This window comes from Heliangelus exortis, chromosome 15 (genome assembly GCF_036169615.1).
Source record: "Heliangelus exortis chromosome 15, bHelExo1.hap1, whole genome shotgun sequence".
Taxonomy (NCBI): Eukaryota; Metazoa; Chordata; class Aves; order Apodiformes; family Trochilidae; genus Heliangelus; species Heliangelus exortis.
The window spans coordinates 6,452,564-6,478,305 of record NC_092436.1 but is presented as its reverse complement, the minus strand read 5'-3'; the positions used below and the strand labels follow the sequence as shown (position 1 = coordinate 6,478,305).

Below are 25,742 nucleotides of genomic sequence, written 5' to 3'. Positions count from 1 at the left end.
AACAGAGAAGTCTCAACTCCATGCACATACCAGACTATTAATACTATGGTCAGAATCTAGAACAGTTTCAACATTATGTTCATTTTCACTGCCACTCTCCTCTCTGAAAAACTAAACATTGCCACCTACTGACTTTGTCAAAACCTGAACTTCAAATGAGTTTTTTATTCCCCACTCAGACACAACACCCAAGATGCATGAGAGGCTGTAAGGAAGGAGCACTACACCCCAGATAAAGCCATAAATTAATGACTCTTAATCTCAGCTATTATTGTTGTTTGATTTGTTCCACTGTTGTAACTACTTCAAGATGTCAAAGGTTAGTAATTTTAATCCAAGTTCTGACCTTGCAATATGAACATCAAGCACATATTTATATGATAAAAGATCCAACCATATGCAACGGAGACAACTGCATCAACCTGAGGACACAGCTCCTTACAAGCATTATACTTGCACTATATGTTCCAGATTTGATAGTCCAGGATGGAGCTTGAATTCTGTAGTAAAAGTCAGAAGTGAGATCTGTTGCTGCTTTTCCAAGAATTTTCAATGCCTATGCCTTGACAAATAAGGAAAAAGCTTATGATCACTCTTGCATTATCCAGCTCCAGCAGCACCAAAGATGTAAGTAAAACATGGCTTTATTCTTTTTACACAGTTACACTGACAAACAAGAAATACCTCTATATTCACAAAAGTTTTTCACAGTGTGTTAACAAGGGTTCTGCTGCGCAGTTGCTGCACATATTCCTTTGCCTGATCAAACCCAGTCTTTGGGGGCTCTGGAGGAGGAGGAGGCCCTTCCACCAGCTTCACAAAGTAGTGGCACCTGGAGATATTCATGATGCCAAACATGCCCTTGCCATGGTAACGAATCCTCTTCACGTACTTGCCTCTGCCTGACATGGATATAGCTGAAGGAAAAAGGTGGGCAGGGAGAAAGAAAGTTCAGTCAAGAATAAACTACTACATACCTGCAACTGAAGCACTGTCGTGCCAGTGTACTTGGGACTTCATGAGAAAAGTTAATTCCTTTTTTTTTTTTTTCTTTTTTTTTTTTTTTTTTTCATTACATTTAGCAGATTACTGCTCTAGAGGAACTCGTGAGGGGAATTAACACTCTCCTGGAGCACCAAAATGGTGAGTTCAGAAAGGATGCATGCAAAGAGAAATCTTTAGTAAAGGACAAATACAAAGGAGGCTACACTGAGAACTTAGTAGATTATATAACTCTTCTAAAGGTGGTAATAATTCCACTGCTTTTCAGGAGTTTGTCTCATGAATTCCTGAAAAAGTCTTACTTCATTTTCCCCCCTTTTTCCCTTTATTGCATACATCAGAGGTATGTTTAAATTATCTATATATCCATTTCTGCCCTAGCAGATAAAGCATCTTATAGCAGAGGCCTGGAAGGCTCCAAAGAATTCTTATCAAATCTACTTCACAATCCAGGTTACTTTAAGACTGAGGTCAGGTTAGTAACACTTATGCTCTATCAAGTGAAATGGGTATTTTTTCCCTTTAGGGCTAAAACCATCTACAAAGTAAACATTTCTCTAACATTTTCTAGGCAATTATATTCTGTAATTACAAGGTTATTATATAATCATCTATAACAAAACCTTTTTCTTAAAGTCTCCAGTCAATATTAATTTACTTTTATTATGCTTCTAACAAAAGCTTAGATTCTGATCCTGCAAAGCTTGTAGCACCAGCCACAGACAAAGCTTAAAGACTGAAATTATTTTGTAGGGTGGGATGACACTTTTCTGCACTGAAGAAAAAAGAAGTACCTATATGTAAATTTGATTTGAATTCCACATTGTGATTTCTTACTGCCATTTCCTGAGCTTCTAATAAGACCTGTAACAAAAGAAAAACAAATGGAAATAGTAGGAATTCAAGCAATGCCATTTCTTACTTCTAGAAAAAAAAAGTATTCTACAGAGATCAAAACTGTTAAAAGACAATACCTTTTAGATAAGTACATTTTTTGCATATACACTGAAAAGCCTCAGGACAACTTCATTACATTTTTGGGGGAAGAAGGAGGTGGAAAAAGATGGTTCCCACCAGCAACTGTCAGCCTTCCATCCATCAACCTTTGTCTAATTAGACTAGAAACAAATTCCAAGGGGGGCAAAATGAACTGAGGCCATTCAATATTTTCAGCTAGAACAGGATACCTCTGCCCTTATTATCCCAGAAATCAATGTTTTTGGCTGAGAAAGTAAGGAATCTGATACTCCTACCTACAGGGTATGAAAAGCTTTCATGGCTTTACAGAACTCAGTGCTTTCCCTGATGACATCCTTTCTCTCTTACAATGTTAAGAACCAAAACAAAGAGATACAACAGCCATCACTGACAAGAATTCTGCATTATTTACCATGAACTTAACACTAAGTATTGTTAGAGAGAGAGTACCAACTGATAATCATTACAACTAATTATCACTGGTAATCTTTATCATTATAAGTTAAAACATCCAGCACAAGCCACCTCTGCTTATTCACAAATCACAACACTGTGGGACCACTATAAATGTTGTTTGGATGTGTTGCTAAGAGGCTTCATAGAAAAAGAATAATACAGAAATAGAAATATCTCCAAACCCCTGGTGATGGGTATTAATTTGAAAGTTTTCTTGCAACTGTTAACACTGGAGTGTTAAAGAATACCACTACATACCTCTTTAATCACCTTTGCTCCCTTTTTATCACTAAATTCCAACTGAGCAAGAGCCTGATCAATGGACATTCCTTGTATCTGCAATCAAAATGTTAACATTAATTTCCACAATTACAAGTTTTTCCCTTCTTTTATCCAGAAGAGAAAATTTAAATTATTTTGCCATTATAGAAAGCAAATCATGTGTTCCCTTAATTACATTTTTTTCAATGTAGTATCCTACACACAGAACTTCTCTGTTAAATATTGAATAAATGTTGGTAAGATATCCCATTTATTTTTTCCTTACCAAGAAAACCAGACCATTACAAGCTTTCAAAGTTCCCTTTGACATCTACTAATAGGCAGAAAACAGCACAAAAAATCTTCAGTGAGTAATCTGCTTATGATCTTGGGTTCACATTTGAGAGCATGCTAGAATAAAACAGCTAAACCAAACTACAAGCAACTGTTTGCCTGCACAGCTGCCTGCTCTTCCCCAGGACTCTATTATGAAGATGCTAATTAGACTGTGATTGAAGTAGGCCATTAAGGCAAATACAGCAATTAAATTTTATGTTCTAACAAAGACAGTACAAAGTACTTTTTGCTTACCAGCTTTGCCAGATACCACATCTTGTTGTTGCTGTATTTTATTTCCCTCCGGCAGTGATATATTTCCTAGATGAAAAAAAAAAAAGTTTAGAGAACCAGTAACTTTGCTGTGAAAACAACATCTGCTCCATAATCTATTTTCTTACTGGGAATAAAATACTATGACTACTCTAACATGAACATACCAAATCAGGGATGCTTTCAGTTCAAATGTGAAAGGTATTACAAAAAAATGTAGCTGTCATATAGAAAATGTTAATACAATCTTATGAGAATTAACTTAAAAGGCCCTGAAAATGATATTTGGAAAATTTTCCATCACATCTTCCTTTCCTGCTCCTCACCTATTGAAGCAGTGTAAAAATTACATCCCATTCAGTCTTAAAAACACTGTTCTGCTGTCCAGCCAACTTACTGTCCTAACCCTGACTAAATGGTATTTCCAGAATGAACTTAGTTCTTCAGAAATGAAGAAAAGTTTTAAGTTTGATTGGCATAAAGAGTTTTCTTCAAAGACCATTTAACATTATCACTGTACCAACAGGGACCAAAACTAGCCAGAAAAATTTAAAATCAATACAAATTTGAAAGGAGATGGCATTCACTATGCACAGACAGAACTGATTTAATAAGTGAGTGGGTCAATAACTGCATTTTCAGACACACTGCACTGGTCAGCCCAGTACAAAGCATTTGTTTCTATACCCTAGACCCTCCTGTTAACAGAAGTGATAAATGCTTATGGCACACATCCAAAAAAACCAAACCAAACCAAACCAAACCAAAACAAACAAACAAAAAAACAACAAAAAAAAATCCCACTACCCTTTTCAGCTTAATTTGGCTGAGCAAGTGCTTAATCAAGGCCACAATACAAATTCCCAATTAAGAACAATTACTAGAAATGGATTTCCAAAATATCAGTTCTTGAAAAAAGGAAAATAATGAATAATTCACCTAATTCCTCAGAGAGACAAAGCAGCATTGAAAGCAGTCCCTTCAGTGACCAAATACATAACACTGAGTTTCCATGAGCAACTTAAGAGGCTTGTTTCTGTTAGTGTTTAATGGTACTTCACAACTATAAAATTAATCAGTAGGAGGGAACAGGGAGAACCAGCCACAAACCTGCTGTTATCAGAAATCAACCTGTTATGACATTTTTAAAAATGACCATGTTATTTATGCTGACTTTTCCAGAAGTTCTCTTGAACAATCAAAAGGCCCATACAGGTAACACGAAAAAAATTTTAGATTTATTTTTTGCTTTTGTTTATGATTCAGCAAACACAAGTTATTATTCAACAGACTGAAGAAACAACTGCACATTACAGTCTATACAGAAACAACACTTCTGCAGTCCTATGCCATCTTCTCCCCATGTCCCTCTCCACCTAACTTTAGAGCCTCTCCATTTACAGGTCAAATTTCAAGTAAGCACTATGACCTCCTTGTAGTTCAGCAACTCAGAGGAGTTTGCAGTTTGCAAACCTTTGCAGTTTGCATCACATATTAGGCAGGTGACCAACCACAAGCCACTTGAAACTCCAATATAACTTACAAATGGAAAGCACTTGAAATAATGTTAACTGTTACAATTTTCATATGCTAAACTGACTAAAATCTTAAACAATGTCTTAACTATAAAATTAAGTGTCTTGGGACAATCTGTTAAAAAACTGCTGAACACAAACAGGCATGGAAATTCACAAGTGTAACCTTACAGCTGGTCTGCGAGGTTCTCCAGGCAGCTGTGGGGGATAAACAACCCTGTTCTTTTTCTCCCACTTCCCCAGTTTCTGCAGGGATGTGCTCGTGTGGATGCAGGACAAAGGAAAGAGGCTACCAGCTGCCAGCCACCTGAAAGACAAGAGCACAGTCTTTGCTGCTGAACACAACTTCTTTGCTCCTGCCCAGTCCATCCAGAAATTTGTGAACTTACCAACCCTGATAGAGAACACTTGGCTACTCACAAAAAGCTGCTGAAGTTCTCTGTAATTTATGCTGAAAGGACTTTTTGATTCAGCAAGAAGTTTCAGGCTTCCTAAAGCAAGCCATGAGCCCAAACTGACACTGGTACAGCAGGATATTCTGTATTAAGTATTCTGTATTTCTGGATTGACAGGAAGCTGAACAGGAGCCAGCAGTGTGCCCAGGTAGCCAAGAAGGCCAATGGCATCCTGGCCTGTATCAGGAACAGCGTGGCCAGCAGGTCCAAGGAAGTGATTCTGCCCCTGTGCTCAGCCCTGGGGAGGCCACAGCTTGAGTCCTGTGTCCAGTTCTGGGCCCCTCAGTTCAGGAAGGAGATTGAGGTCCTGGAGTGGGTCCAAAGGAGGCAACTGGGCTGGTGAAGGGACTCGAACACAGGCCCTATGAGGAGAGGCTGAGGGAGCTGGGGGTGTTGAGGCTGGAGAAGAGGAGGCTCAGGGGAGACCTCATCACTCTCTACAACTCCCTGAAAGGAGGTTGGAGCCAGGGGGGGGTTGGGGCTCTTTTCCCAGGCAACTCTCAGTAAGACAAGAGGGCACGGTCTTAAATTGTGCCGGGGGAAGTTCAGATTGGATATTAGAAAGAATTTTTTCATGGAAAGGGTGATCAGACATTGGAACGGGCTGCCCAGGGAGGTAGTGGACCCTTGGTCCCTGGAGACATTTAAAAAGAGCCTGGATGTGGCACTCAGTGCCATGGTCTAGTGATTGCAGCAGTAGTTAATCAAGGGTTGGACTCGATGATCTCTGAGGTCCCTTCCAACCCAGCCTATTCTAAGATTCTATGATTCTAAGTGTCCCCAGCTTGTCCAAGACACAGCCACTGCTGTGATCATTACTCACATATAACTCATTTTTAAAAATGCCCAGCCAGTACTCAGGGGACTTCCACCAATAACATTTTTAGCAGGAAATATTTCTGTTTTTTCAGGGGGGTGACTATTGACAAAGTATTATAAGTTAGCAAACATTCTGAAATTTGAAAGTAAATATATTATAAGCAGCTTTCAAAATGCAATAAAACTGATATAAAATTGCTGATAGAAAGGGTTTCTGGTTTTCAGTTCTCTCACCTCAGATTCAGAAAAACCAAGCTGCATCTTGCCCCCTGCTGACTAAAGCAGACACTGATAAAACAGTACTGAGCAATTACAATAAAGAGTTCTAAACCAGACACTGAGTTTCACTTGGGCTTGAACGGCTTCACGTGGGTAGCCAAAATGTGCAAAGCTTTTTAAAAAAGTGACTGGATAACACAACATGTTGATAAGTTTCAAAAGGCCTTTGTACACCATAAAGGTTTCACATCCTGTCAGCAGAGGGTAGCATAATATACACGTGTTAAGGAATAATTTTTCAGATATTTACCAAAATTCCACTCATCAAGAAAGATATTAATCATCATTAGCAGATGTAGTATCATTAATACATAAAAATATTTAACAAGCACATCATTATCACAATTTAACTTAAGCAATAATGAACTAAGTATCATCTTCCTGCTATCAGCAGGACACATTAATACATTCAACAAACTCAGGAATCTACAACCCCTCTACTGCAAGGAAATCCAACCTCAGATGGAAAGCAACTCTGTCAACTTTAGATAGAAAAAAGAGAACAGAAATGGGTTGTAACCAAAAAACAAAAACCCATCATACATAGGTAAGCAAGGAGAACAAGACAGGAAAAAGCTGAGAACCCTTCTAGAAAGACTCACACTTAAGAACCAAGCAGGAGACATACAGACTGAAGAACTAAGTAAAACAAACAATTAGCATCTAACTGTTGAACTGCAAGGCAAGATGTGTCTCTTTCTTCTTCCTTCAGTGACACGGATCTCTGCAATTTCACTCCATAAGCCCTAGCAGAGACCAAAGCTCTGCCCTTCGAGAACCCACATCAGCCTTTCTTCCAAAGTTTGCAGATGAGCTAACAGTGACCAGTGCTGCCCCAGCACACTTTGCTCTTCCTCTGGACCGAGGAGAAAGGCGAGCAACAATGCAAATGACTGAGGAGAGCGTGGAGGGGACCCACAGGAACTTTGTTACTGTGATCTGCACCATAAAGCCAGAAATGTGGATGCCCGATCGAAAGGGTTCAGAAAAGAGAGATCTCCATTGCCCCTCCATGGTGCAACGAGACACTACAAAGACACGGAGCGACCTGCTCCCCATAGCTCCGGAGCAGAGTGAGAAGCCAGCACGAAGGCCGAGCCAAGCGACCCGGGAGACACCAGCCCCGGACCCCCCCCTGTCCCATTGCCTGAGGTGCCAGAGGACAGGGCCTGCTCGGGTACCAGGGCAGAGCTACGCTCACCTCTCCGGACGCAGCCAGCCAAGGAGACCGCAGACCGAGGCACTACCTGAAAGGGAGCAGCACGTTAGGCAAGGAATAAGCGAGACACCCCCCCCAAACCAGCGCTCCGCTCCGTCCCCTCAGCCTTACCCGTGCCCAGCGCCCAGCGCGCCGCCATCTTCCTCGCTTGGCGGCAACCGCCTCCTGCTCACACGTAGTGACGTGTATTGTTTGCGACGGTTTTGCGACGGCGGCGGCGGCGCTTGGCGGCAGCGCCCGCGGCTACCGGCGGCGGCGCGTGGGGCGGTGCGGGGCGAGCGGGGCCGATGGCGGCGGCAGCGGGAGGGGTGCGGGTGCTGCCCGCATCGCCCAACTGGTACAGCAGCCGCTGCAGCGATGCGAGCGGCGATGGCCGCCTCTTCGGCTTCGCGGCGAGGCACCGCGTCTGCCTGCTGGATGTCAGCGCCGCCGCACCGGAATTTTACGGTAGAGCCGCAACCTCCGGGTACCCCGGGCCCGCCGGCAGCCCTCCCCGGCACCACTCTTCAACCCCGGGTTTTATAGGAGAGGCGCGGGGCCGCCCCTCCGCCGGCAGCCGCTCGGACACGTGGGGAGGCGGGAGCACCGGGGGGGGGGTGGGAGCCCCGGGGAAGGGGTGCGGGATGGGGCAGGTTCCGTGCGGTCACGGGGGTTCCATCCCGGGCTCTTGCTGTCGGTGCAGGAGAACTCATCGGGCACACGGAAAGGATCTCCGGGTTCGCCTTTTGCCGATGCCCCGGGCAGAGCAACCTCTGCGCCAGCAGCTCGGACGACGGGAGCGTCAGAATCTGGGACACCGGAGCGCTGAGCGGGGTGGCCGAGTACACCCTGCACCAGGTGGGGTGCGGGACGGGAAAACATCACCGGGGGGGGTGGTTTTATGTAGGTCTTGCAGACAAAGCAGGGTGATGTTACTGTAACCAAGCATGAAATTCAGTTGCGCTGAAATCAAAGCTTTGAACACTTCTGGACAGCTTTTCTCCTTTTTTCCTCTTTTCCTTTCTTCCTTTTCTTCTTCCTTCCTTTTCTTCTTTCTTCCTTTTCTTCTTCCTTCCTTTTCTTCTTCCTTCCTTTTCTTCTTCCTTCCTTTTCTTCTTCCTTCCTTTTCTTCTTCCTTCCTTTTCTTCTTCCTTCCTTTTCTTCTTCCTTCCTTTTCTTCTTCCTTCCTTTTCTTCTTTCCTCCTTTTCTTCTTTCCTCCTTTTCTTCTTTCCTCCTTTTCTTCTTTCCTCCTTTTCTTCTTTCCTCCTTTTCTTCTTTCCTCCTTTTCTTCTTTCCTCCTTTTCTTCTTTCCTCCTTTTTTTCTTCCTTCCTTTTCTTCTTCCTTCCTTTTCTTCTTCCTTCCTTTTCTTCTTCCTTCCTTTTCTTCTTCCTTCCTTTTCTTCTTCCTTCCTTTTCTTCTTCCTTCCTTTTCTTCTTCCTTCCTTTTCTTCTTCCTTCCTTTTCTTCTTCCTTCCTTTTCTTCTCCTTTTCTTCTCCTTTTCTTCTCCTTTTCTTCTCCTTTTCTTCTCCTTTTCTTCTCCTTTTCTTTTCCTTTTTTCCTTTTTTCCTTTTTTCCTTTTTTCCTTTTTTCCTTTTTTCCTTTTTTCCTTTTTTCCTTTTTTCCTTTTTTCCTTTTTTCCTTTTTTCCTTTTTTCCTTTTTTCCTTTTTTTCTCTTTTTTTTCTTTTTTTTCTTTTTTTTTTTTTACCTAGCCTTAGGCCCTCAGCACTGTTAAATCACCTTAATGAGCTGTTGGTTACCATCAAAGCCTCAGTAAACAAAAAGCTCCTGGGTACTCATTGCCACTTAACCAGCTCACTTAAAATGTGTTCAGCAAGTTCCACACAGAACAGAGAACACAGACCTGAGCAGTTACTGTCACTCAGGGCAGGATGTTGGCAAAGACTCCAATCATCCCACAGCCCAAAAGGACTGGAACACTTTAGAACAAACTCAGTTGGTGCTGGAAATACTCACAGGTTACTTTCTGCCCATTGTTCTGTCAGATGGTGGTGAAGCAGCTTCAAATGTGTTCAATTCTCTTTCTTCAGAATGCCATCTCAGCCTTGCACTGGTCACCTCTTGTGAAAGATCTGATAGTATCTGGGGATGAAAAAGGAATAATTGTTTGTCACTGGCTCCACAGAAGTGACAGCCAGCAGTTCTTCCCAGAGCCTCGGACAATTTTTTGTCTCACTTGTTCTCCTCATAATGAAAACCTCGTGGCAATTGGGTAAATATTAATTACATTTTGGGTAAATATTAATTACATTACAAATAACAAAAAATTACAGTTTTTGTTCTTCTGCTACAAGAATGCGAGTGTGAATTTTTGCAACATAATTTTAAGGTTAATTTTAAGAGGTTTTGGTAGCCATTTTTTTTTTCTTCCAGTGTACTAGAAATTAGAAATAACGTTTAGATTTAGTAGACTTGCAAAACACAGAAATTGGTAATGATACAAGGGTTCAGGTTTGGTTTGCATCTTTGAAGTTTCTTAAAACTGTCATTTTAAAATTAAACTTTACTGTCAAAGCTGTGTTACTAATGAATTGCTGTCAGTCTTGAACCCAAATGTACCAAAAGGGCAGCTGCAGGGCCACCAGTCCCACACTGCACTTCTGACAGTCTCCTTGATGCTTGTGATTTGGCTTCTCTGTAATAAGGTGACAGGGATCTGGATAAAGAGCTCAGAAATTAGATCAAATACCAAGAATCTCTTCATTAATTAAAATCTCTGTTTTTTAGCTACAAGGATGGCATGGTGGTTATAATTGATATCAGCAGGAAAAGAGAAGTCCTTCATCGGCTAAGAGGCCATGATGATGAAATCCATTGTCTGGCTTGGTGTCCTGTGCCTGGTGAAGAAAGGTTACCTGCCTGGCAAGATGAGTTCCAGGGTATGTAGAAGATTTGTAGTTCATGTAAATGTCCTTCTAGAGAGCTGAATTCCTTACAGAAAGTCAGTAAGTAGCTAAGCACAAAGCCAACTGCTGAGCTTAATAAAGTATATTCTGATACAAATCAGTGTATTTTCAGTTAACTTAATGAAGTGTTGAATTATGAAGGGTAATAATATGGCTTCAATGGTATCCAGCAGCTCCATCAGAGGAAGGCAGAGTTCCAAATGGGGAGCTGACACAGGACACAGCCACGAAGAAAGGTTGTTACCTGGCTTCAGGAAGCAAAGATCAGACTGTACGAATATGGAGCTGTATTAGGGGCAGAAGTAAGTAAGATTAATAATGTGAGATAAACAATAACAGCATGGTGGAAAACTAACTGCAGCCTTTGTGTGGTAACCAGATAGTTTAAAGCATGGGGACTGTACTTAAAGCTTCAAAGTCACAGGACTTCTTTTTCTCTCAGAGAATTTTGATGTAGGTCTAAATGATCCCTCTTGGTTCCTCAGGTATTATGACTTTGAAGCTGCCTCCCACCAAGAGAAGGGGTGGAGCTGTTGATCCCACTGTTAAGGAGCGCATCTGGCTGACTCTTCACTGGCCCTCTGGTCGTTCCACAGAAATTGTATCCAGCTCTTTTGGGTAAGCAGGACACTCAGCAGCCTCAGTACTGCCAGTAACTGCAGATTAAGACATCAGGAGGAGCTGGGTAGGAAACTTTGACACCTCCTTCTTTCCCAGTATAACTGGCGAGAAGATAGGTGGGAGTTCAGTACTACAAAACTACTATTTATCCCATAATTGGTCTAATGATTTAATGAAGTGTTGACTGCTAAAGGTACTAATTGTGGTTTTGCCAATCTACTGGGACAAAGGACGTGTCAGTTTTCTGTGGTTAACCATGGATGTCATTTGTACACAGTGGTGCTTGCATGTGTGTAATCTGTGTACAGGCACGTGCAGTGGATGTGTGTTCAGCTGTATTACTCTTGTACTTGCAGTGTGTATACATGTAATATAGTCTCTATATAGCATATATTGCTCTTCTGAGCTGAAAAACAAAATGCACACTTAATATTTTGCAGAGGAGAACTGCTACTCTGGGACTTGACCCTATCTGGAAAACGGAAATGGACACTTTTAGGATCTTCAGAAGGACAAAATCACACCCGTATTGTGTTCAACCTGAGTTCTGTGAAGCATCAAGACAAAGAACTCCTTTTTTCCATTTCAATGGACAGAGATGTAAGACAATTTTATAAAATTAACATAGAAATAGCCATACTTACATGATTTGACTGAGTGAAGCTGCAGAGGATCCCTATTTTGAAGTCAGAAGAGGACCTTAGTCCTTGATCAATATAGGGGGATTGGATGAGATGATCTTTAATGGTCCCTTCCAACTTAAACTATTCTGTGATTAAAATACAGTAATTTTGCCCACTCCATTACAGTCATCCAATTGTTACAGTTATGTCTGTGACCTGTAATTCTCTGGGTGCAGATCACATTCTGTGTAAAGCCTTGAATTTGAACCTCTGATTCTTCACTTCACTTGTGATGTGGTTTTCCTTGTCATACCAGTCACTCTTTTTACATTTAACCATTCCTTGTTCCTTAAATACTCTTCAGGTGAAGTGCTGGGACCTATCAAATCTTGAATGTAGCTGGACCATGCCCTCACTTGGGGGATTTGTCTATAGTCTTGCCTTCTCCCCTGTGGACCCAGGCTGTCTTGCCATTGGTGTTGGAGACAGCATGATCCGAGTGTGGAATACTTTGTCCCTGAACAATATTTATGATGTTAAAACCTACTGGCAAAGCATAAAATCCAAGGTTACAGCAGTAAGTGTGTCTTTGATTTCCCTTTTTCTCTTGCCTCTTTTCCTTCTCTCACTCCATTTTTCTCTTCACAGAGTATTTTTCTTTCACTCTGAAGGCTTTTCCCAACCAAAAATATTTAAAGCCGAGTTGTTCCATTTTTACTTGATTATTTTGGTATACAATATATTTTAGAGTCTGGCAACACATTTTTAGCCCTTTTTATAACCCTGGATGCTTTCATTGCATAGTGAAAATCAGCTGAAGTTCAGCTGGCTGTTACATTACTTTCTTGCTTTTTTTCTCTGCTCTGCTAGGAAGTTTGACAGGCACAAAAAATCATACAGATGTCTTAAGGTTGGGTATAAGGGATGGTGCTTGCTCATTAGTTTCAGTATTTTCTTTTTTTGTGTATTACTTAGAGTGTCTGTAAGTTGTATCTTTATGCATCTCTTTCTGTATTGTTTGCAGTTAGCGTGGCATCCAACTAAGGAAGGCTGCTTGGCTTTTGGAACAGATGATGGAAAAGTTGGCATATTTGACACCTTCTCCACCAGGTAAGAAAGGAGCTTTGAAATTCAGGATTAAATTAAAATGAGTTTAACAGTTGGAATTTCAGTGCATTTTAATTTCCCCATTATGTGTGATTCTGAGGTAAACTTTACTTAAACTAAAAATAGCAGAAGCAGAGATCACCTGTAGGAGGACATCAGTAAAAGACATTTTCAGAGAATAAAACCAACATGCAGGTGCAGGTCACCAGGACAGTTTTATGATGATTTTAGTAGTGTCCTCCAGGAGATGTTAAAGAAGGCTTGCTTGAGCCATGGCTTTCATATGTATTAAGCACCTGGTGTCTGTTTTCACCACTGGAACCATGTTGCTTTGCCTTTGTTTTTTTGTTTGTTTTACTTATTTCCCTTTGCTGAAACCTGACTGTCCCTGTATCTTTATCTGGCTGCCCAGTGCTAAGAATAAACCACCTCAGATCTCCAGTACTTACCACAAGAAGACTGTGTACACGTTAGCCTGGGGGCCTCCAACTCCTCCTCTGTCTTCTGGTGAGTCTTCCAATGCCTTGTGACAAAGTGAAACATCCCTGCAGAACACACAGATGCCATGAAGTTGTTATGCTCTCCCTGCTTAGGAAAAGGAGCCCCATTTGCTCCATAGCAATCCTTTCTATCAGCTAAGAAACTTTAAAGGGAATTTTAAAGTTTGTAGTGGTTGTGCTGTGGCAAGATCTATTGGTAGAAATTAGGGAATTTAGGAGGTTTTATTGTGAGAATTTCTTGTTGCCAGATAGCTGGCAATGGAAGCATGTATATAGCCTTTTAAAATAATATTTTGATTTGTAGTTGATCACTTCTGCTAAGATTGATGAAGAACATCATGCATTTAGCTTCTTTTCTCTGTTGGACAGGAGGAGAAGGTGAACAGCCCCCTGTAACTTTATATAGTTGTGCTGGAGAAGGTATTGTTTTCCAACACAACCCCTGGAATCTTAATGGAGAAGCAAATGACATCAATAAAGTAATCCGAGACACTAATTCAATCAAAGTGAGTATGATTTGTTTTTTCATGCTGAAAAAGAGTGGTCAGTTACTTAATTTTTTACTGTGAAATTTACTTAACCAGAAAAGTGAAATTGACATCTAAAGTGTGGTTTTAAAGCTGTGTGTCACTGTATAAAATAATTCATTCATCCAGAGCTTTCCAGTTTCAAAGCACTTGAAGTAATATCCTGAATAGTGCCATAACTTAGATCAGTGGTGGGCATGAGTTAACTGCCTCAACTTCTCTAGTTCTCTTTTCAAATGTTAACTCTCTTTTTTCAATAAATGTTGTAGTAAAGGCAGTCAAGATTTTGCAGGTTTTTTTTTCCATTTACATTACTGACCATGACATCTTTTCAAGTATGATCATTGATTATCATTTGAGTATTGATCAAAGTCATTTCTTAGCTAAAAGTACAAAATATGTGAAGTGGGTTTGATCATCAGTTGCTGTTAAGTCAGCATAAGTCAACTGAACTATCAAACTATATTGATTTGTAACAGCTGGGTTTTGGCTACTTCCTTGAGTAGAAGACTTCAAATTAAGAGATTACCATCCAGGCATCTAATCTGTAAATTGCTTTCATCTGAATTAGAAAGAATAGAAATAATTTCAAGTAAACTTTTTGTTTCTTTTGAAATGTACAATTTGCCTGCAATGTCTGAGGCTTTTCAAGGAGCTTATGGAGATCAAGCATCAAGGTCCTCCTCTAATCTAAAATTGAGACATTTCACTGAACTGATAAAAATAATCAGTGGTTCTTGCATCAGTTCAGTCTTTCTTACTTGCTTAAGCTTCTGTCACTGCTAGAAAAGCAATTGTGATTTTCATTGTCTGGTTGACAGTCTTGTCTTCCTCTGTTGAACGTGAGAGTGATTTAAGAGCATTTGGCAATAGTTGTGGCTTCTTTCTACAGCACAAACTGCCTGCACATACAGAGATCAGCTGGAAACCAGATGGCAAACTCTTGGCTCTTGGCAATGAAGATGGGTATGTTTCACTTGCACGTTGAGGTAGTATCTCTGTAGTGAAACAAAAGTGCTTTTTGTTATCCTGGTTTGTTTTTTCACAGCCAGTCGTGATAACACAGCATTCCTTGTTTAGCCACTGTAGGCATGGAGGATTCACATCATCATGTTAAATTATTTTTCTAGGATCCACATACGGTTGGATCACATTTTGTTGATGTACTAAATGAGGGTTTGAATTGAATCCAGAAAAGAAAAACTCGTTTAGTTACTCTATTTCATGTTCTGTAATTCTGCTCATGCAAGATGACAAAATATCCTGTTTTCCCTGACTCCTGGAATTCTTACACTGTTGTTCTTACATTTCAGCTCAATTGAAATATTCCAGGCACCAAACTTGAAGTTGCTCTGCACTATCCAGCAGCACCATAAATTGATTAATGCTATTCGTTGGCATCATGATCATGGGAGCCAGCCAGAGCTGAGTTACCTGATAGCTTCAGGCTCAATCAATGCCACTATTTATGTGCATAACCTGAAAAGCATCATAGGTAACAGTTTGCATATTATATTCCATGTTTTGATTTACTCACAGTTCATCTTCCTGGCCATACTTTATCCTTTTCTTTTTTCTTCCAGAGGGCACTTCAGAAAGTCCTTTGACAATAACAGAGCCTTTTAGAACTCTGGCTGGGCACACAGCTAAAATCACAAGTCTCTCTTGGAGCCCCCACCATGAGGGAAGATTGGTGTCTGCTTGCTATGATGGCACTGCACAGGTATTGTTCCACAGCCACTCATTTTTTCTTCTAGTTTCAAATCATTCATTCTACAGTGTTGTAGAACCAAGCTGATTAAACAGCAAAGCTTCTTTTGTGAGATAAAACTACTGAGGTACTGCAGTTCTACCTTTGGCAACTGATTCTGGACACCTGATATGCAGGTATCTGTACGTTTTTGTGACTTGCAGATTGGTTTGTGAGTCCAGTCACTGTTTTCATATTAGCACTTTTGGCTCCTTGACTAAGAAAAGTGTTATGCATATGTAATGCAAACAGAGGAAGCCCTGAGTTTTCTCCATTTGCATGCTGGCATTTGAAATATCTGTGCAAACACCCCAAAAAACCCAAGCTCCTACAAGTGCAAATCACTGAAGAGAAAATGCAGAGCATTAGAGGAAGAGAAGCATTTCTTACAGTATTGGTTTTCTTTCTTGTTTTTAAGGTATGGGATGTTATGAAGGAAGAGCCACTGAGCAACTACCGAGGGCACGAGGGCCGGCTACTGAGTGTCCAGTGGTCACCAGTGGATCCAGATTCTGTTTATACAGGAGCAGATGATTTTTCTGTTCACAAATGGCAAATATCAAAGCAGCAGCACACACGGCCTCCTCAGGGTAAGTGTACTCACACACAAGATCCTTTTTGGACAATGACATTGGAGCTGTGAAATAGAGGGTTGCTCCATTTAATTGGTACGATAAATTCTTTGCTGAATTCCGTATCTGCCTGCAACCTCTTCAGGAATAAACTTTGTCTAGATTTAGATTGAGCTGTATCCTTATCTGGAAACCAAATTATGATCTTTACAGACAGCTAATATAGTAAAATTTCTACAGATAATATCAGGGTTAACTTTTGCAACCTTTTACAGGCAAAAAGAGTATAGAATTAGAGAAAAAAAGAAGCATGCAACCAAAAGTCAAAGCCAAGAAGAAAAAAAAGCCTATTGAAAAGAGTCCAGGCAAGCAGGATCTAAGTGATGTCATGAATGGAGATGAGAGCACGAAGGAAATCATGCTAGAGGAAAATGGAGTGTTGGAGCATGAAGGAGAAAAAGCTCAGGAGACAGAGTTGCTTGATAAAGTCTCCATGACTGGTAATAATCCATTTATCTTAGTGCAGTCATTGCCAGACTGTTCACCCCTCAGAGCATCACCAAGTTTAATATTTTCATGCAGATTTTCTCATTTTGAGATAGCTCACTTGAAGGAAATATGGGTCTGGAATGACTTTCATGATTTTCTAAAGTAGTTTGGGACTGATTGTCTTTAAGATTCTGGCCAAGACAAAATTGCTGTGTTTGGCTTGAAACTATGTCATTTTTTATCAGTGTTGGCTTGATAAATCTTCCAATACTGGTGGACCTTCATTTGTGTCTGTTGAAATCTTATTTAACTTCCTGGCAGTTCTGTAATGTTTTCTTAACATTTCCTTTCTTGAAAAAGCTATTAAGTTCTATGCCAAAGCAAAGCTTGGTTTCTGTATTTTTTTTGAATTAAAATAGTAGAGTGTGGATATGTAGAGTTTTCTGCTACGGGCTTTTTTGTGCATTGTTTTTCCTTATTTCATTTCTTTCTTACCACTTAACTCCACAGTGTCCAAGGATACATCTTCATCTGCATGTGATTATTCATTCAGCTTGCCAAAGACTCTTGTGTCCCAGAAAGCCACTCCTGTGAAAAAGGATCCACCTAAGGAGAAACCAAGTTAGTATATTTATATATTTAAGGCTGAGTTCCTCACTCTAGATTTATGTTTGGCTGCAGCTTCCCTTCCCAGTGTGACACCAAATCAGTGTGCTTTTAAAAATCTCTTCAACATGAAGCACTGTGCAGCAGTGACTAAAATGTGTCTCATTTTGCAGCTCCTGATGCCTCTCTGAAGAAGAGGAAGCCTCGTTCTATTCTACCCTTCAGCACATTCATGGATCACAGATCAAAAGATGAATTGCACCAGGACTGCTTGAGGCTGGCTGCATGTCTGAAAACCAAAGGTATCAGTCTAAAAAATACTTTGAGGGTGGGTGCTCTAAAGTAATCAGAAGCATCTGTCCAATGACTTGAGTTTGACCACTAAGATTTATTTTTTTAAGTCCTTACCTTTATCAAAATGCATAACTAACTAGTTGTGGTGTCATCTAACTTCTCTTACAAGCACACTTTAGCCACTCCAGTTAGTTTTGAGTAGGACCCTATGTTGTGGAGGGAGGGTGGAATTGTCTGCATATGTGCAAAGTGTTTTTCACTTTGAGATGTGTAATATGGACAGGAAAGAATAAGCCCTGAGGGGAGATGTTTGTATTTTCACAGTATTATTCTTTAAAGCATGCAAAGGAACACGCTGTGTTTGATTTAGAATAAGCACTCTGCACAAACATCATCCTTTTAAACAAACTTAGATGTAAGTGTTGATCTGCAAATTGTTAAATATTCATTCTTTTTACCTGGTTTAGATGAAAATGAAGACAAATCTCCTGAGCTCAAGGATCGCATCCACTTGGGGCTCTTCACAGACAGGGCTTCTCTGCACAAGATGATTGATGTAGAAGGTAAGTGAATCCACTCTGACAATATATTGATTGTAACTCTCTCATTCAGGAAGAAAACAAATTGGGAAAGATGCTTGAATTTTCTTCGAAGTGTAGGATTAAATACTCAGATCTGTGTGAAAAGAAGACATGTTTTTCCCAAGTACCTTTTTACATCTTGCAGATGCAAACTTGCAATACCCTAAGCTTAAATAATCTCACTTTTGCCAAAGTATTTTCCTATGGCAAATAATGTTATTGCACTCATGCTGATAGGAGGTGTGTTTGCTTCCAACAGGAAAACAGCATTTGGAGAATGGGCATCCAGAGCTCTTTCAGCAGCTCATGTTGTGGAAAGGAGATATGAAAGGTGTCCTCCAGGCAGCTGCTGAGAGGGGAGAGCTGACAGACCAGCTGGTAGCAATGTCACCCATGGGTATGTTTGTTCTTGTAACATATAAGCAGATGGAATTACCTGCCAAGGGAATTCCAAGGGTAATATCTGCCAAGGGTGGCCTCATTCTGAGTGGTCTAGACTGGAAACCCATTATTGTTTCAGATGGGAAGAAAGTTGCTTCTGTAACTGCCTGATTAACAAAAATCAAACACAAAAAATACCTTATTTATGAGAAAGACCCTAAGCACCCTAAGGTTGGAATAACAGGATACAGAGTGGTTTCCTTTTGGACTTCTTGAAGGACCAGGCCCATCCTTGCAAGCACAAAGTTCTTGTGTTGGTTTAGATATGCTTTGCTGTTGGTTTAAATATGCCTTTAGGTTATTTTAGTGGTAGTAAAGCCCTACAGTTGTGTTAAAGCCATAGCTTTACCCTGTTTCACTGCCTCAGTAACTTGTGTTAGGCTGGTTAAGAAACGGGAAACTAATCTGGGGCAGAGGAAAGGTACATATTGAAGAAACCAGTGATGATGTCATTCCACAGGAATTATTTTGAGTTTTAAAACTTTGCCTCCAATTGTATTGCCTTCTTTTTTGCAGTTGGATATCAGGCCTGGGTTTGGACAGTAGAAGCCTTTGCAAAGCAGCTGTGTTTTCAGGAGCAGTATGTGAAGGCTGCCTCCCATCTCCTGTCCATCCATAAAGTGTACGAGGCTGTTGAGCTTCTGAAAGTGAACCACTTTTACAGGTTGCTGTATATTTATGATTTGTTCTCTGGTTTTCTGGTGGGATGGATTTGGCATTTTTGTTCACTCTTTGTACACAGCCAATTAACTTACTCTATCTGGTTTCTTTATGTGCAACAGAGAAGCAATTGTAATTGCTAAGGCCAGGTTACGTCCAGAAGATCCAATTCTGAAGGAACTTTATACCAGCTGGGCAGCTCTGTTAGAGAAAGATGGACATTATTCCATGGCTGCCAAATGGTGAGTCTTACTGAGAAGGCAGAATTGGTCTGAAACAAAAAAGAATTTTTGTAGCTGAAATCTGTTAACAGGTTTATCCTTATTTTAGTACTAAACAAGTCAATTTACTTCTGTCTCCAGTTATTTGGGGGCTTCCTCACCCTATGATGCAGTTAAGGTGTTGGCAAAAAAGGGGGATGTGACGTCCCTTAAAACTGCTGCTGAGCTTGCATTGATATCAGGAGAGGAGGAGTTGTCAGCAACTTTGGCTCTGAGATGTGCCCAAGATCTTCTGTTATCCAGGAACTGGGTCGGAGCTGAGGAGGTCCTTCGGCAACATAAAACTTTACTTGTGAGTCTGGATGTTTTCTTTCTGCTTTCTTCAGCATTTTGTCTCCAAATTAACCCAATCAACTTGGCACCACTTTCCATATCTTAATAGTCCACAGGTCCTCCTTTGAGCTGGTTTTTCCTCAAAATATTTTTCTAACAAAGGGCCCATGTTGGGGAGGCACACAGGCTCTATGCTTATTGGTTAGGACAGGCAGGTGACAAAAGTGGGATTTCATTTAAGGTTTGCAAAACTGATCAGAGGAAGAAAGTAGTGAAGGAAAGTACTCACTGTGAGGATCAAGTGAGCTAACAGTATGTTGAGCTGCTGGAGGCTTAATCCAGAAACATTTCTGAGGTTTCCTTCTGACCTTAGAGTCTCTTATCAGCATTGTTCTTTGGTAGCTGCAGTTGTGAAACAGTCCAGCACCAACAAGCTGCTCGTAGCCACGATGTTCCCAAATTTATCTACCTGCTGCAGTCAGTAAAGGGATATTTTTCTTTTAGCACCAGCTCAGTGCTCTGATTTTTTGAGCTATTTTTTTCTTTTTAAAGGGACAACAACTTGTTTTCTGCCTCAATGAACTGCTTTGCAAGTGTCTCAGTGAAAGAAATCCCTGTGACCGGAAGAGCCCAGTGCCTCCCTGTTATCATAGCTGGGAGCTGAAGAGAGAGGCCTCATTTTTTGACATGGTGATAGATGTGTGGCAGAATGTGTTTGGCATGGACACCACTGAACAAGTCACAAGTGCACAGGAGCAGCTGCACAGTATTGAGCATCCTCCTTCAACCAGCAACACACACCCAAAGCAGGTAAATGGGTTTGGATCTTTATACTCACTAAGCCTTACTATGACATGTGCAGTAAAATCAGCCACTTTGTGGTGTTGTGCCAGCCATTCCCAGGGGACTGATGGCTGCAGTCTGCTCCAGGATGAGGATTTTTTCTGGAAGGGGTAGAAGATAGGCAGCTGGATGGCTTATGTAGCCACCAGTTTGTTTCTGCAGGGTAAGATTAATATAAGCAATGAGCACTGAGATCACTGAGATGTTTTGGCTGGGTGAGTGTGATTGGCAGAGCTCAGTAGCCTCAGCAGTGATTCAGGGTTTTGTGTCAAGCTATTAGGAGAGGCAGGGCTGCTTGTTAAAATGTGTTGAAGTTCTGAAGGTCTCTTTGATGACTGGTGCTCCTGCAGCTCTTCTGTCTGACCACAGTGAGACACTGTCCTTTGGTGTGCTCCCATTTCTCATCTATTTAGTAGGACATGTGCAAGTACAGCAGCTGATTGTCCAGTTCTAAGTAATGTAAAAGTGCTCTGTCTCTTGCATAAAGGAGACTCTGAAACTTGTGTTGCCATTAAAATTGCTTTTGGTGAGGTCAGATGCTTCTGGGTTCTTCCACAGTGGTCTAAGCTGTAAGGAATTCATACTCTGCAGTCCAACTGTTAATCACACTCTCTGGTGCTTTCTGCAGGTGCTTTTCCATATCTCCCATGACCTGACCCTTGCAGCCCTGAGCTATCAAACTTCTGCCTGGGATGAGGCAGTGAAAAGTATTCTTGGAGCTGTGACTCGCAGTTATGATGCTGGTAACTTCACTCTGATGCAAGAGATCTGCAGCATCATCCTTCCTGAAGGTAATTCTCATCCTGTGTATCTCCTGGCAATTACAGATATGAGGATCTGTCTTGCAAGCACAGCTTTGTGTCCATTAATATTACTAGGCATAATGTTTGGAAAGAGCAAGACATATCCATGTATATGGAAACCTGTGGATTTGGGCTAGTGCCAGAGCTGTTGGGTGATCAAAATTCCTGACTGGAAGAAAACTCAGCAATGTCAGCTGCTGGGACTGATGTAGAAAACTGAGGAAATTGTGTTTTGTAAGGGAGGTGGGGACATTGGAAAGCTGTGTTCATCTCATAGTTATACATCAGTCTATCTGGTCCTTTCCATCCTTCTCTGCAGAGTATGCAGTACACTTATTTTACAGCTCCTAATCATGTGAGTATCTTGATGTGAATATTGGCATCAAGGAAGTTTGCTGTAGGTTATAAGAATATAGAGTCTCATACTAGATAGAACAGAGTACTGTTTTTTAAAGGAAGCCAAATATTATCTGTTTGCTTCCCTGCACCACACTGCCAGCATCTGAATAAATCCCTGGTTTGGGTCTCCAGGATTAAGGTTAGGATTCAGAGAGCCACAAAGCCTACAGCTCTAGGGACAGCTGGGACTTCTCCAGCAGGGGCTGGAAAAGGCACAGCAAGGGGAGCACAGCACTGTAGCTCCCACCACACTTTTCTCATCTGGGCCACTCATGGTGCTGGGGACCTCATCCTCAGCTCAAAAAATTCCAGTACAACTAGGGCTAGGATTAGTATAAAAAATAGTCACGCACTTACCTTATTTGGTCTTTTTCTTTGGAAATCTCTGTAAGCTGTGTGTAATCCTTTTCTTCACTATTAGGCTGTGATGACCTGAGACACAAAGTGAACAGCACAAATTCTCAGAGCATGGATGCTTCCAGAAGCTTAGAGGCCTTTGTGGCTTATGGACTGCTGTATGACCTGTGGTGGAATCCACTCAAAGACTCCCTTGTCTTGCAAAAGGCTGTTTCAGATGCTGTGCTGTGTCCCAGTGAGCAGACAGCTCCTGAGGAGGGTTACATTTCAGGAGAAACTCCTGATCAAACTGTGGTGAAGACAGATGAAAACCTCTGCAACACAACTGAAGTTTGTAGATGTGAAAGTGACTCAAGAACAAGCTCAGCTGATTTGATTGACAGGCAGGCAAAACTGAGTGGCTGCAAAGTGCTCCTTTCAGAAGAGATTGCTGCTTTACAGAACACCCAGAGAGATATAGCTGAGGTCCAGCAGATTTTAGCAGATATGATCCACCAGCATCAGCAGCAGAGGAACAATCTCCAGGAAAACACAAATGGGAGCACCCAGGAAAGCAACCTGCAGCAGAGTACAGAGATTGGGTCAGACAAACCATGCTCTGACAGCAGCCAGCTGAACTGGTAAGCTTCAGAACATTAATGAGTGGATTGAAAAGCATTGCATTTTTGTGTGTGTGTGTGTGCAGATAGTTGCTTCTGTAGCTCAGCTTGCCTGTAATCTCAAACTGGATACCCAGGGACACAGCTCAAAAGTCTTGCACTTCCCTGGAGCTAAACTATCATGTACATAAACTTACTAGAGCTGAATAACTTCCTGATGCACAGGGGATAATGAAAAGGAACAGCATGACCCAATAAGTCTGTCTCTTTGTTGGAAAAATTATTTGGGACTTTGCTAAGAACCACCTGGAGTGTGTAACACTTGTCCAGTGCTCTCCTGCACTGCCTGTACAAGAGGGAGGCTCTGCAATCAATTAAGCAAAAGTTACTAATGACACCTGCTCTTTTCTTAACAGTAAAGATGAAGAACCAATTACACTCCCTGAGCTAACAAAACAGCTTCTAAAGGCAAAGCAGAAACTAGCAGAATTTCCAGACAATTTAAAGGTAAGTTTTCAGAAGCAGCTTTGTGGTTCTGAAGACAGACTTTTTGGAAGGGCAGCCTCATCACAGAATCCCTTTCATACAGGAAGTAAGGAACAGTTACTTTCTTTGTGATCCTATTGCATTTTTGAGAGAAGATTGGCCCATAGCATCAAGGTGTTATTTTTCTTTCAAGCTCATCTTTTTTTCATGCAGTTGGAAAGTTTAGATAAAACTCCTGCATGGGATAACTCAATGGAATACTCCATCTCTCTCTCTTTATAATTTTCTGGTGTGAATTTAAGAATAACTCCTTGCTACTTAGAATTATGTATGCAAGAGGTTTTGATAAAGAGTAAAATCAGAAATTTAGGGTATAAAATGGCCTATATAGAGTAACAACTGTAGAAACTACACATCACATATTTGAAAGCAATGTTTCCTAGGCTGTCTCATCCCTTTTTCAGTCTAAAATATAACCAAAGGTAATCATGGTGATTGAGCAGGAGGGGGCCAACCTGGTTAATAGTAAGCTAATGCACTGGAAGAAGAGAAAAAAAATGCATCTGACTTAAAACTATCTGTTCCAAGATACTATAAAGCAATGTCTTTACAGAGCTGACTGCCTGAATACATTGTACTTGAATAATTTATAATTAAAGGAGTAGGCATTACCTTATGTTCCTTTTCTTGCAGGTCTTCCCATTTCCAGATGTGCTGGAGTGCTGCCTTGTGCTCCTTCACATTGGCTCCCAGTGCCCCCATGAACTGCATGAGCAGGCACTGGATCTCCTTAGGAAACATGGGAATGCTGATATCCACAAAAAGGCTGGCAGGAGGTTTTTGACATGACACTTTGTGACCAAACTGTCTTAACATCTAGGTTGTTCTTCAAGTGAAGGCTCTTTTTGATGGCTGTAGTTATTGTGGATAAAACTACAAAAAAATCAGGCTTATAGAAAGACTCACTTGTGGTCATCTACTGCTACTACAACTACTACTTAAGAAGACTGTTAGAAAATTGAAAAGCAGTAGGATGTGGGCTTGAACTGTATACAGGATTTTTGTATAGGGTTTTTTTTATTATTTGTTGGAAGTTATGCTAATGAAAGCTTTTGCTGTTTACTCATAAGAGAACAGTTTTGAGCAGCTGCATCAGTCTTTCAGCAGAGGAAGAATTGCTGCTGCCCTCAGGAAAAACACTGGTTACTGTAAGCAAGCTGACCCTTAAGCTAGTATTATTCTTAAAAACATTGTGAGTTTATTTTCCTTCCTTTAAATAAAGTCTTCTACCACTATAAATTAGTATTTAATTTGATGGACAGAAACCAGTATCAGTCAATGGCAAATGCATTAAAAATAACCCTGGGTTGTTGGTGTCTCTTTTTTGTTAAATTTATTACATAAATCAAACTTAGTAGATAAAACAGGCAGATGCTATGACTTACCTTTCTGTGGTGAAGCCACCTGGTAGAGCATAAAAGGAAGGGCAAGATCTTTTATGTTTGATTGCAGAACAAGGAGCAAGAGAGATGGGAATTCTCCAGGTCAACAGAAGTACCCACTTTGGCAGCATCCGTGTCCATGGATGAACAAACTGCTTTTTGCTGTGGTGATGGCAAATTTTAGCTACTATCAAGTTCTCTAGAAATGCTGCTCTCCTAGAGGTGCCAAAACCAATCCTAGATTCTGGAGGCTTGAACATGCAACATTTTGACCAGTCTTGCAGCTTTGCCTGACTTGTTAGAAAAACTCTTCCTAAGAACAAGGTTGCATAAACTCTAGTGAACATTTCATCAGTCAGTAATTTCTAAAAGCAAGTTTTTTAATACACCAGAAAAATTCATGCTAGGCTTGGAGGGACTGTCATGAATTTAGGAATTTTATAAGTACAATAAAGCTTCTTTTAGGAAAAAAAGTAGGAGGGATGGATTTTTTTTTTTAGATCAAGAGTTGTTCCAGATTCTTCCAGTCAAAATGCAGGCCTGATACTGATAAATTTTCTACTCCAAGATGAGTAAACCCTTAGAAAAACTTGAAGAGCAGTAGGAAAGCCATGGATTACATTAAAAGAAGATCCCTCTGTAAATATGTGATTTTGATAATCTAGCCAGAATCTGCTGAATTCTGTATGAAGTACTTGAAAACCAGGAGGGGGAGCTAGTGCTAAACCAAAAAGCCCTCCTCCACTTCAGGCAAGAGCCACTGACGTTAAAATGAAGCAGGAAAACTTCATGCAGGACAGATGAGCAAAACATTTGTGACTGGATATTTGGCTATGCTGCACTGAGAGAATACTCCCCAGTACTGCTGGCTGTGCTGAGAGATGAGTAGAAACAGAATACAAAAGTCCCTGAAAAAGATCATAAGCTCAGCTTTCATTACCTACTGCACAATGAGCTCAAAAGCAGATT

General features: G+C 40.9%; 2 protein-coding genes across 4 annotated transcripts; one reads left to right on the top strand and one right to left on the bottom strand.

The window, feature by feature from the left end:
• Positions 1-628: 628 nt before the first annotated feature.
• Positions 629-7,802, bottom strand: MRPL22 (mitochondrial ribosomal protein L22). The gene is made up of 7 exons (XM_071759340.1): positions 7,725-7,802; positions 7,596-7,641; positions 5,013-5,148; positions 3,289-3,354; positions 2,695-2,772; positions 1,797-1,866; positions 629-917 (listed from the first exon to the last, which is right to left on the bottom strand). The coding sequence occupies exons 1-7, from the start codon at positions 7,750-7,752 to the stop codon at positions 706-708; spliced, it is 636 nt and encodes a 211-aa protein (XP_071615441.1). The 5' UTR covers positions 7,753-7,802; the 3' UTR covers positions 629-705.
• Positions 7,803-7,812: 10 nt separating this feature from the next.
• Positions 7,813-24,700, top strand: GEMIN5 (gem nuclear organelle associated protein 5). 3 transcript variants are annotated; one of them, XM_071759325.1, is made up of 28 exons: positions 7,813-8,060; positions 8,296-8,450; positions 9,644-9,825; positions 10,341-10,492; positions 10,693-10,821; positions 11,005-11,137; positions 11,581-11,740; positions 12,128-12,340; positions 12,788-12,873; positions 13,283-13,377; positions 13,740-13,876; positions 14,790-14,863; positions 15,211-15,392; positions 15,481-15,620; positions 16,066-16,237; positions 16,495-16,719; positions 17,219-17,329; positions 17,488-17,616; positions 18,076-18,171; positions 18,449-18,586; positions 19,147-19,294; positions 19,413-19,532; positions 19,653-19,863; positions 20,397-20,654; positions 21,316-21,478; positions 22,311-22,866; positions 23,262-23,352; positions 24,025-24,700. In XM_071759325.1, exons 1-28 carry the CDS (start codon positions 7,901-7,903, stop codon positions 24,178-24,180), a joined length of 4,572 nt encoding a protein of 1,523 aa, XP_071615426.1. In that variant the 5' UTR covers positions 7,813-7,900; the 3' UTR covers positions 24,181-24,700. The 3 variants fall into 3 exon arrangements, with proteins under 3 accessions (XP_071615426.1, XP_071615425.1, XP_071615427.1); XM_071759324.1 differs by having other exon boundaries at positions 7,826-8,060; positions 10,690-10,821; XM_071759326.1 differs by lacking the exon at positions 17,219-17,329 and having other exon boundaries at positions 7,826-8,060; positions 10,690-10,821.
• Positions 24,701-25,742: the final 1,042 nt, after the last annotated feature.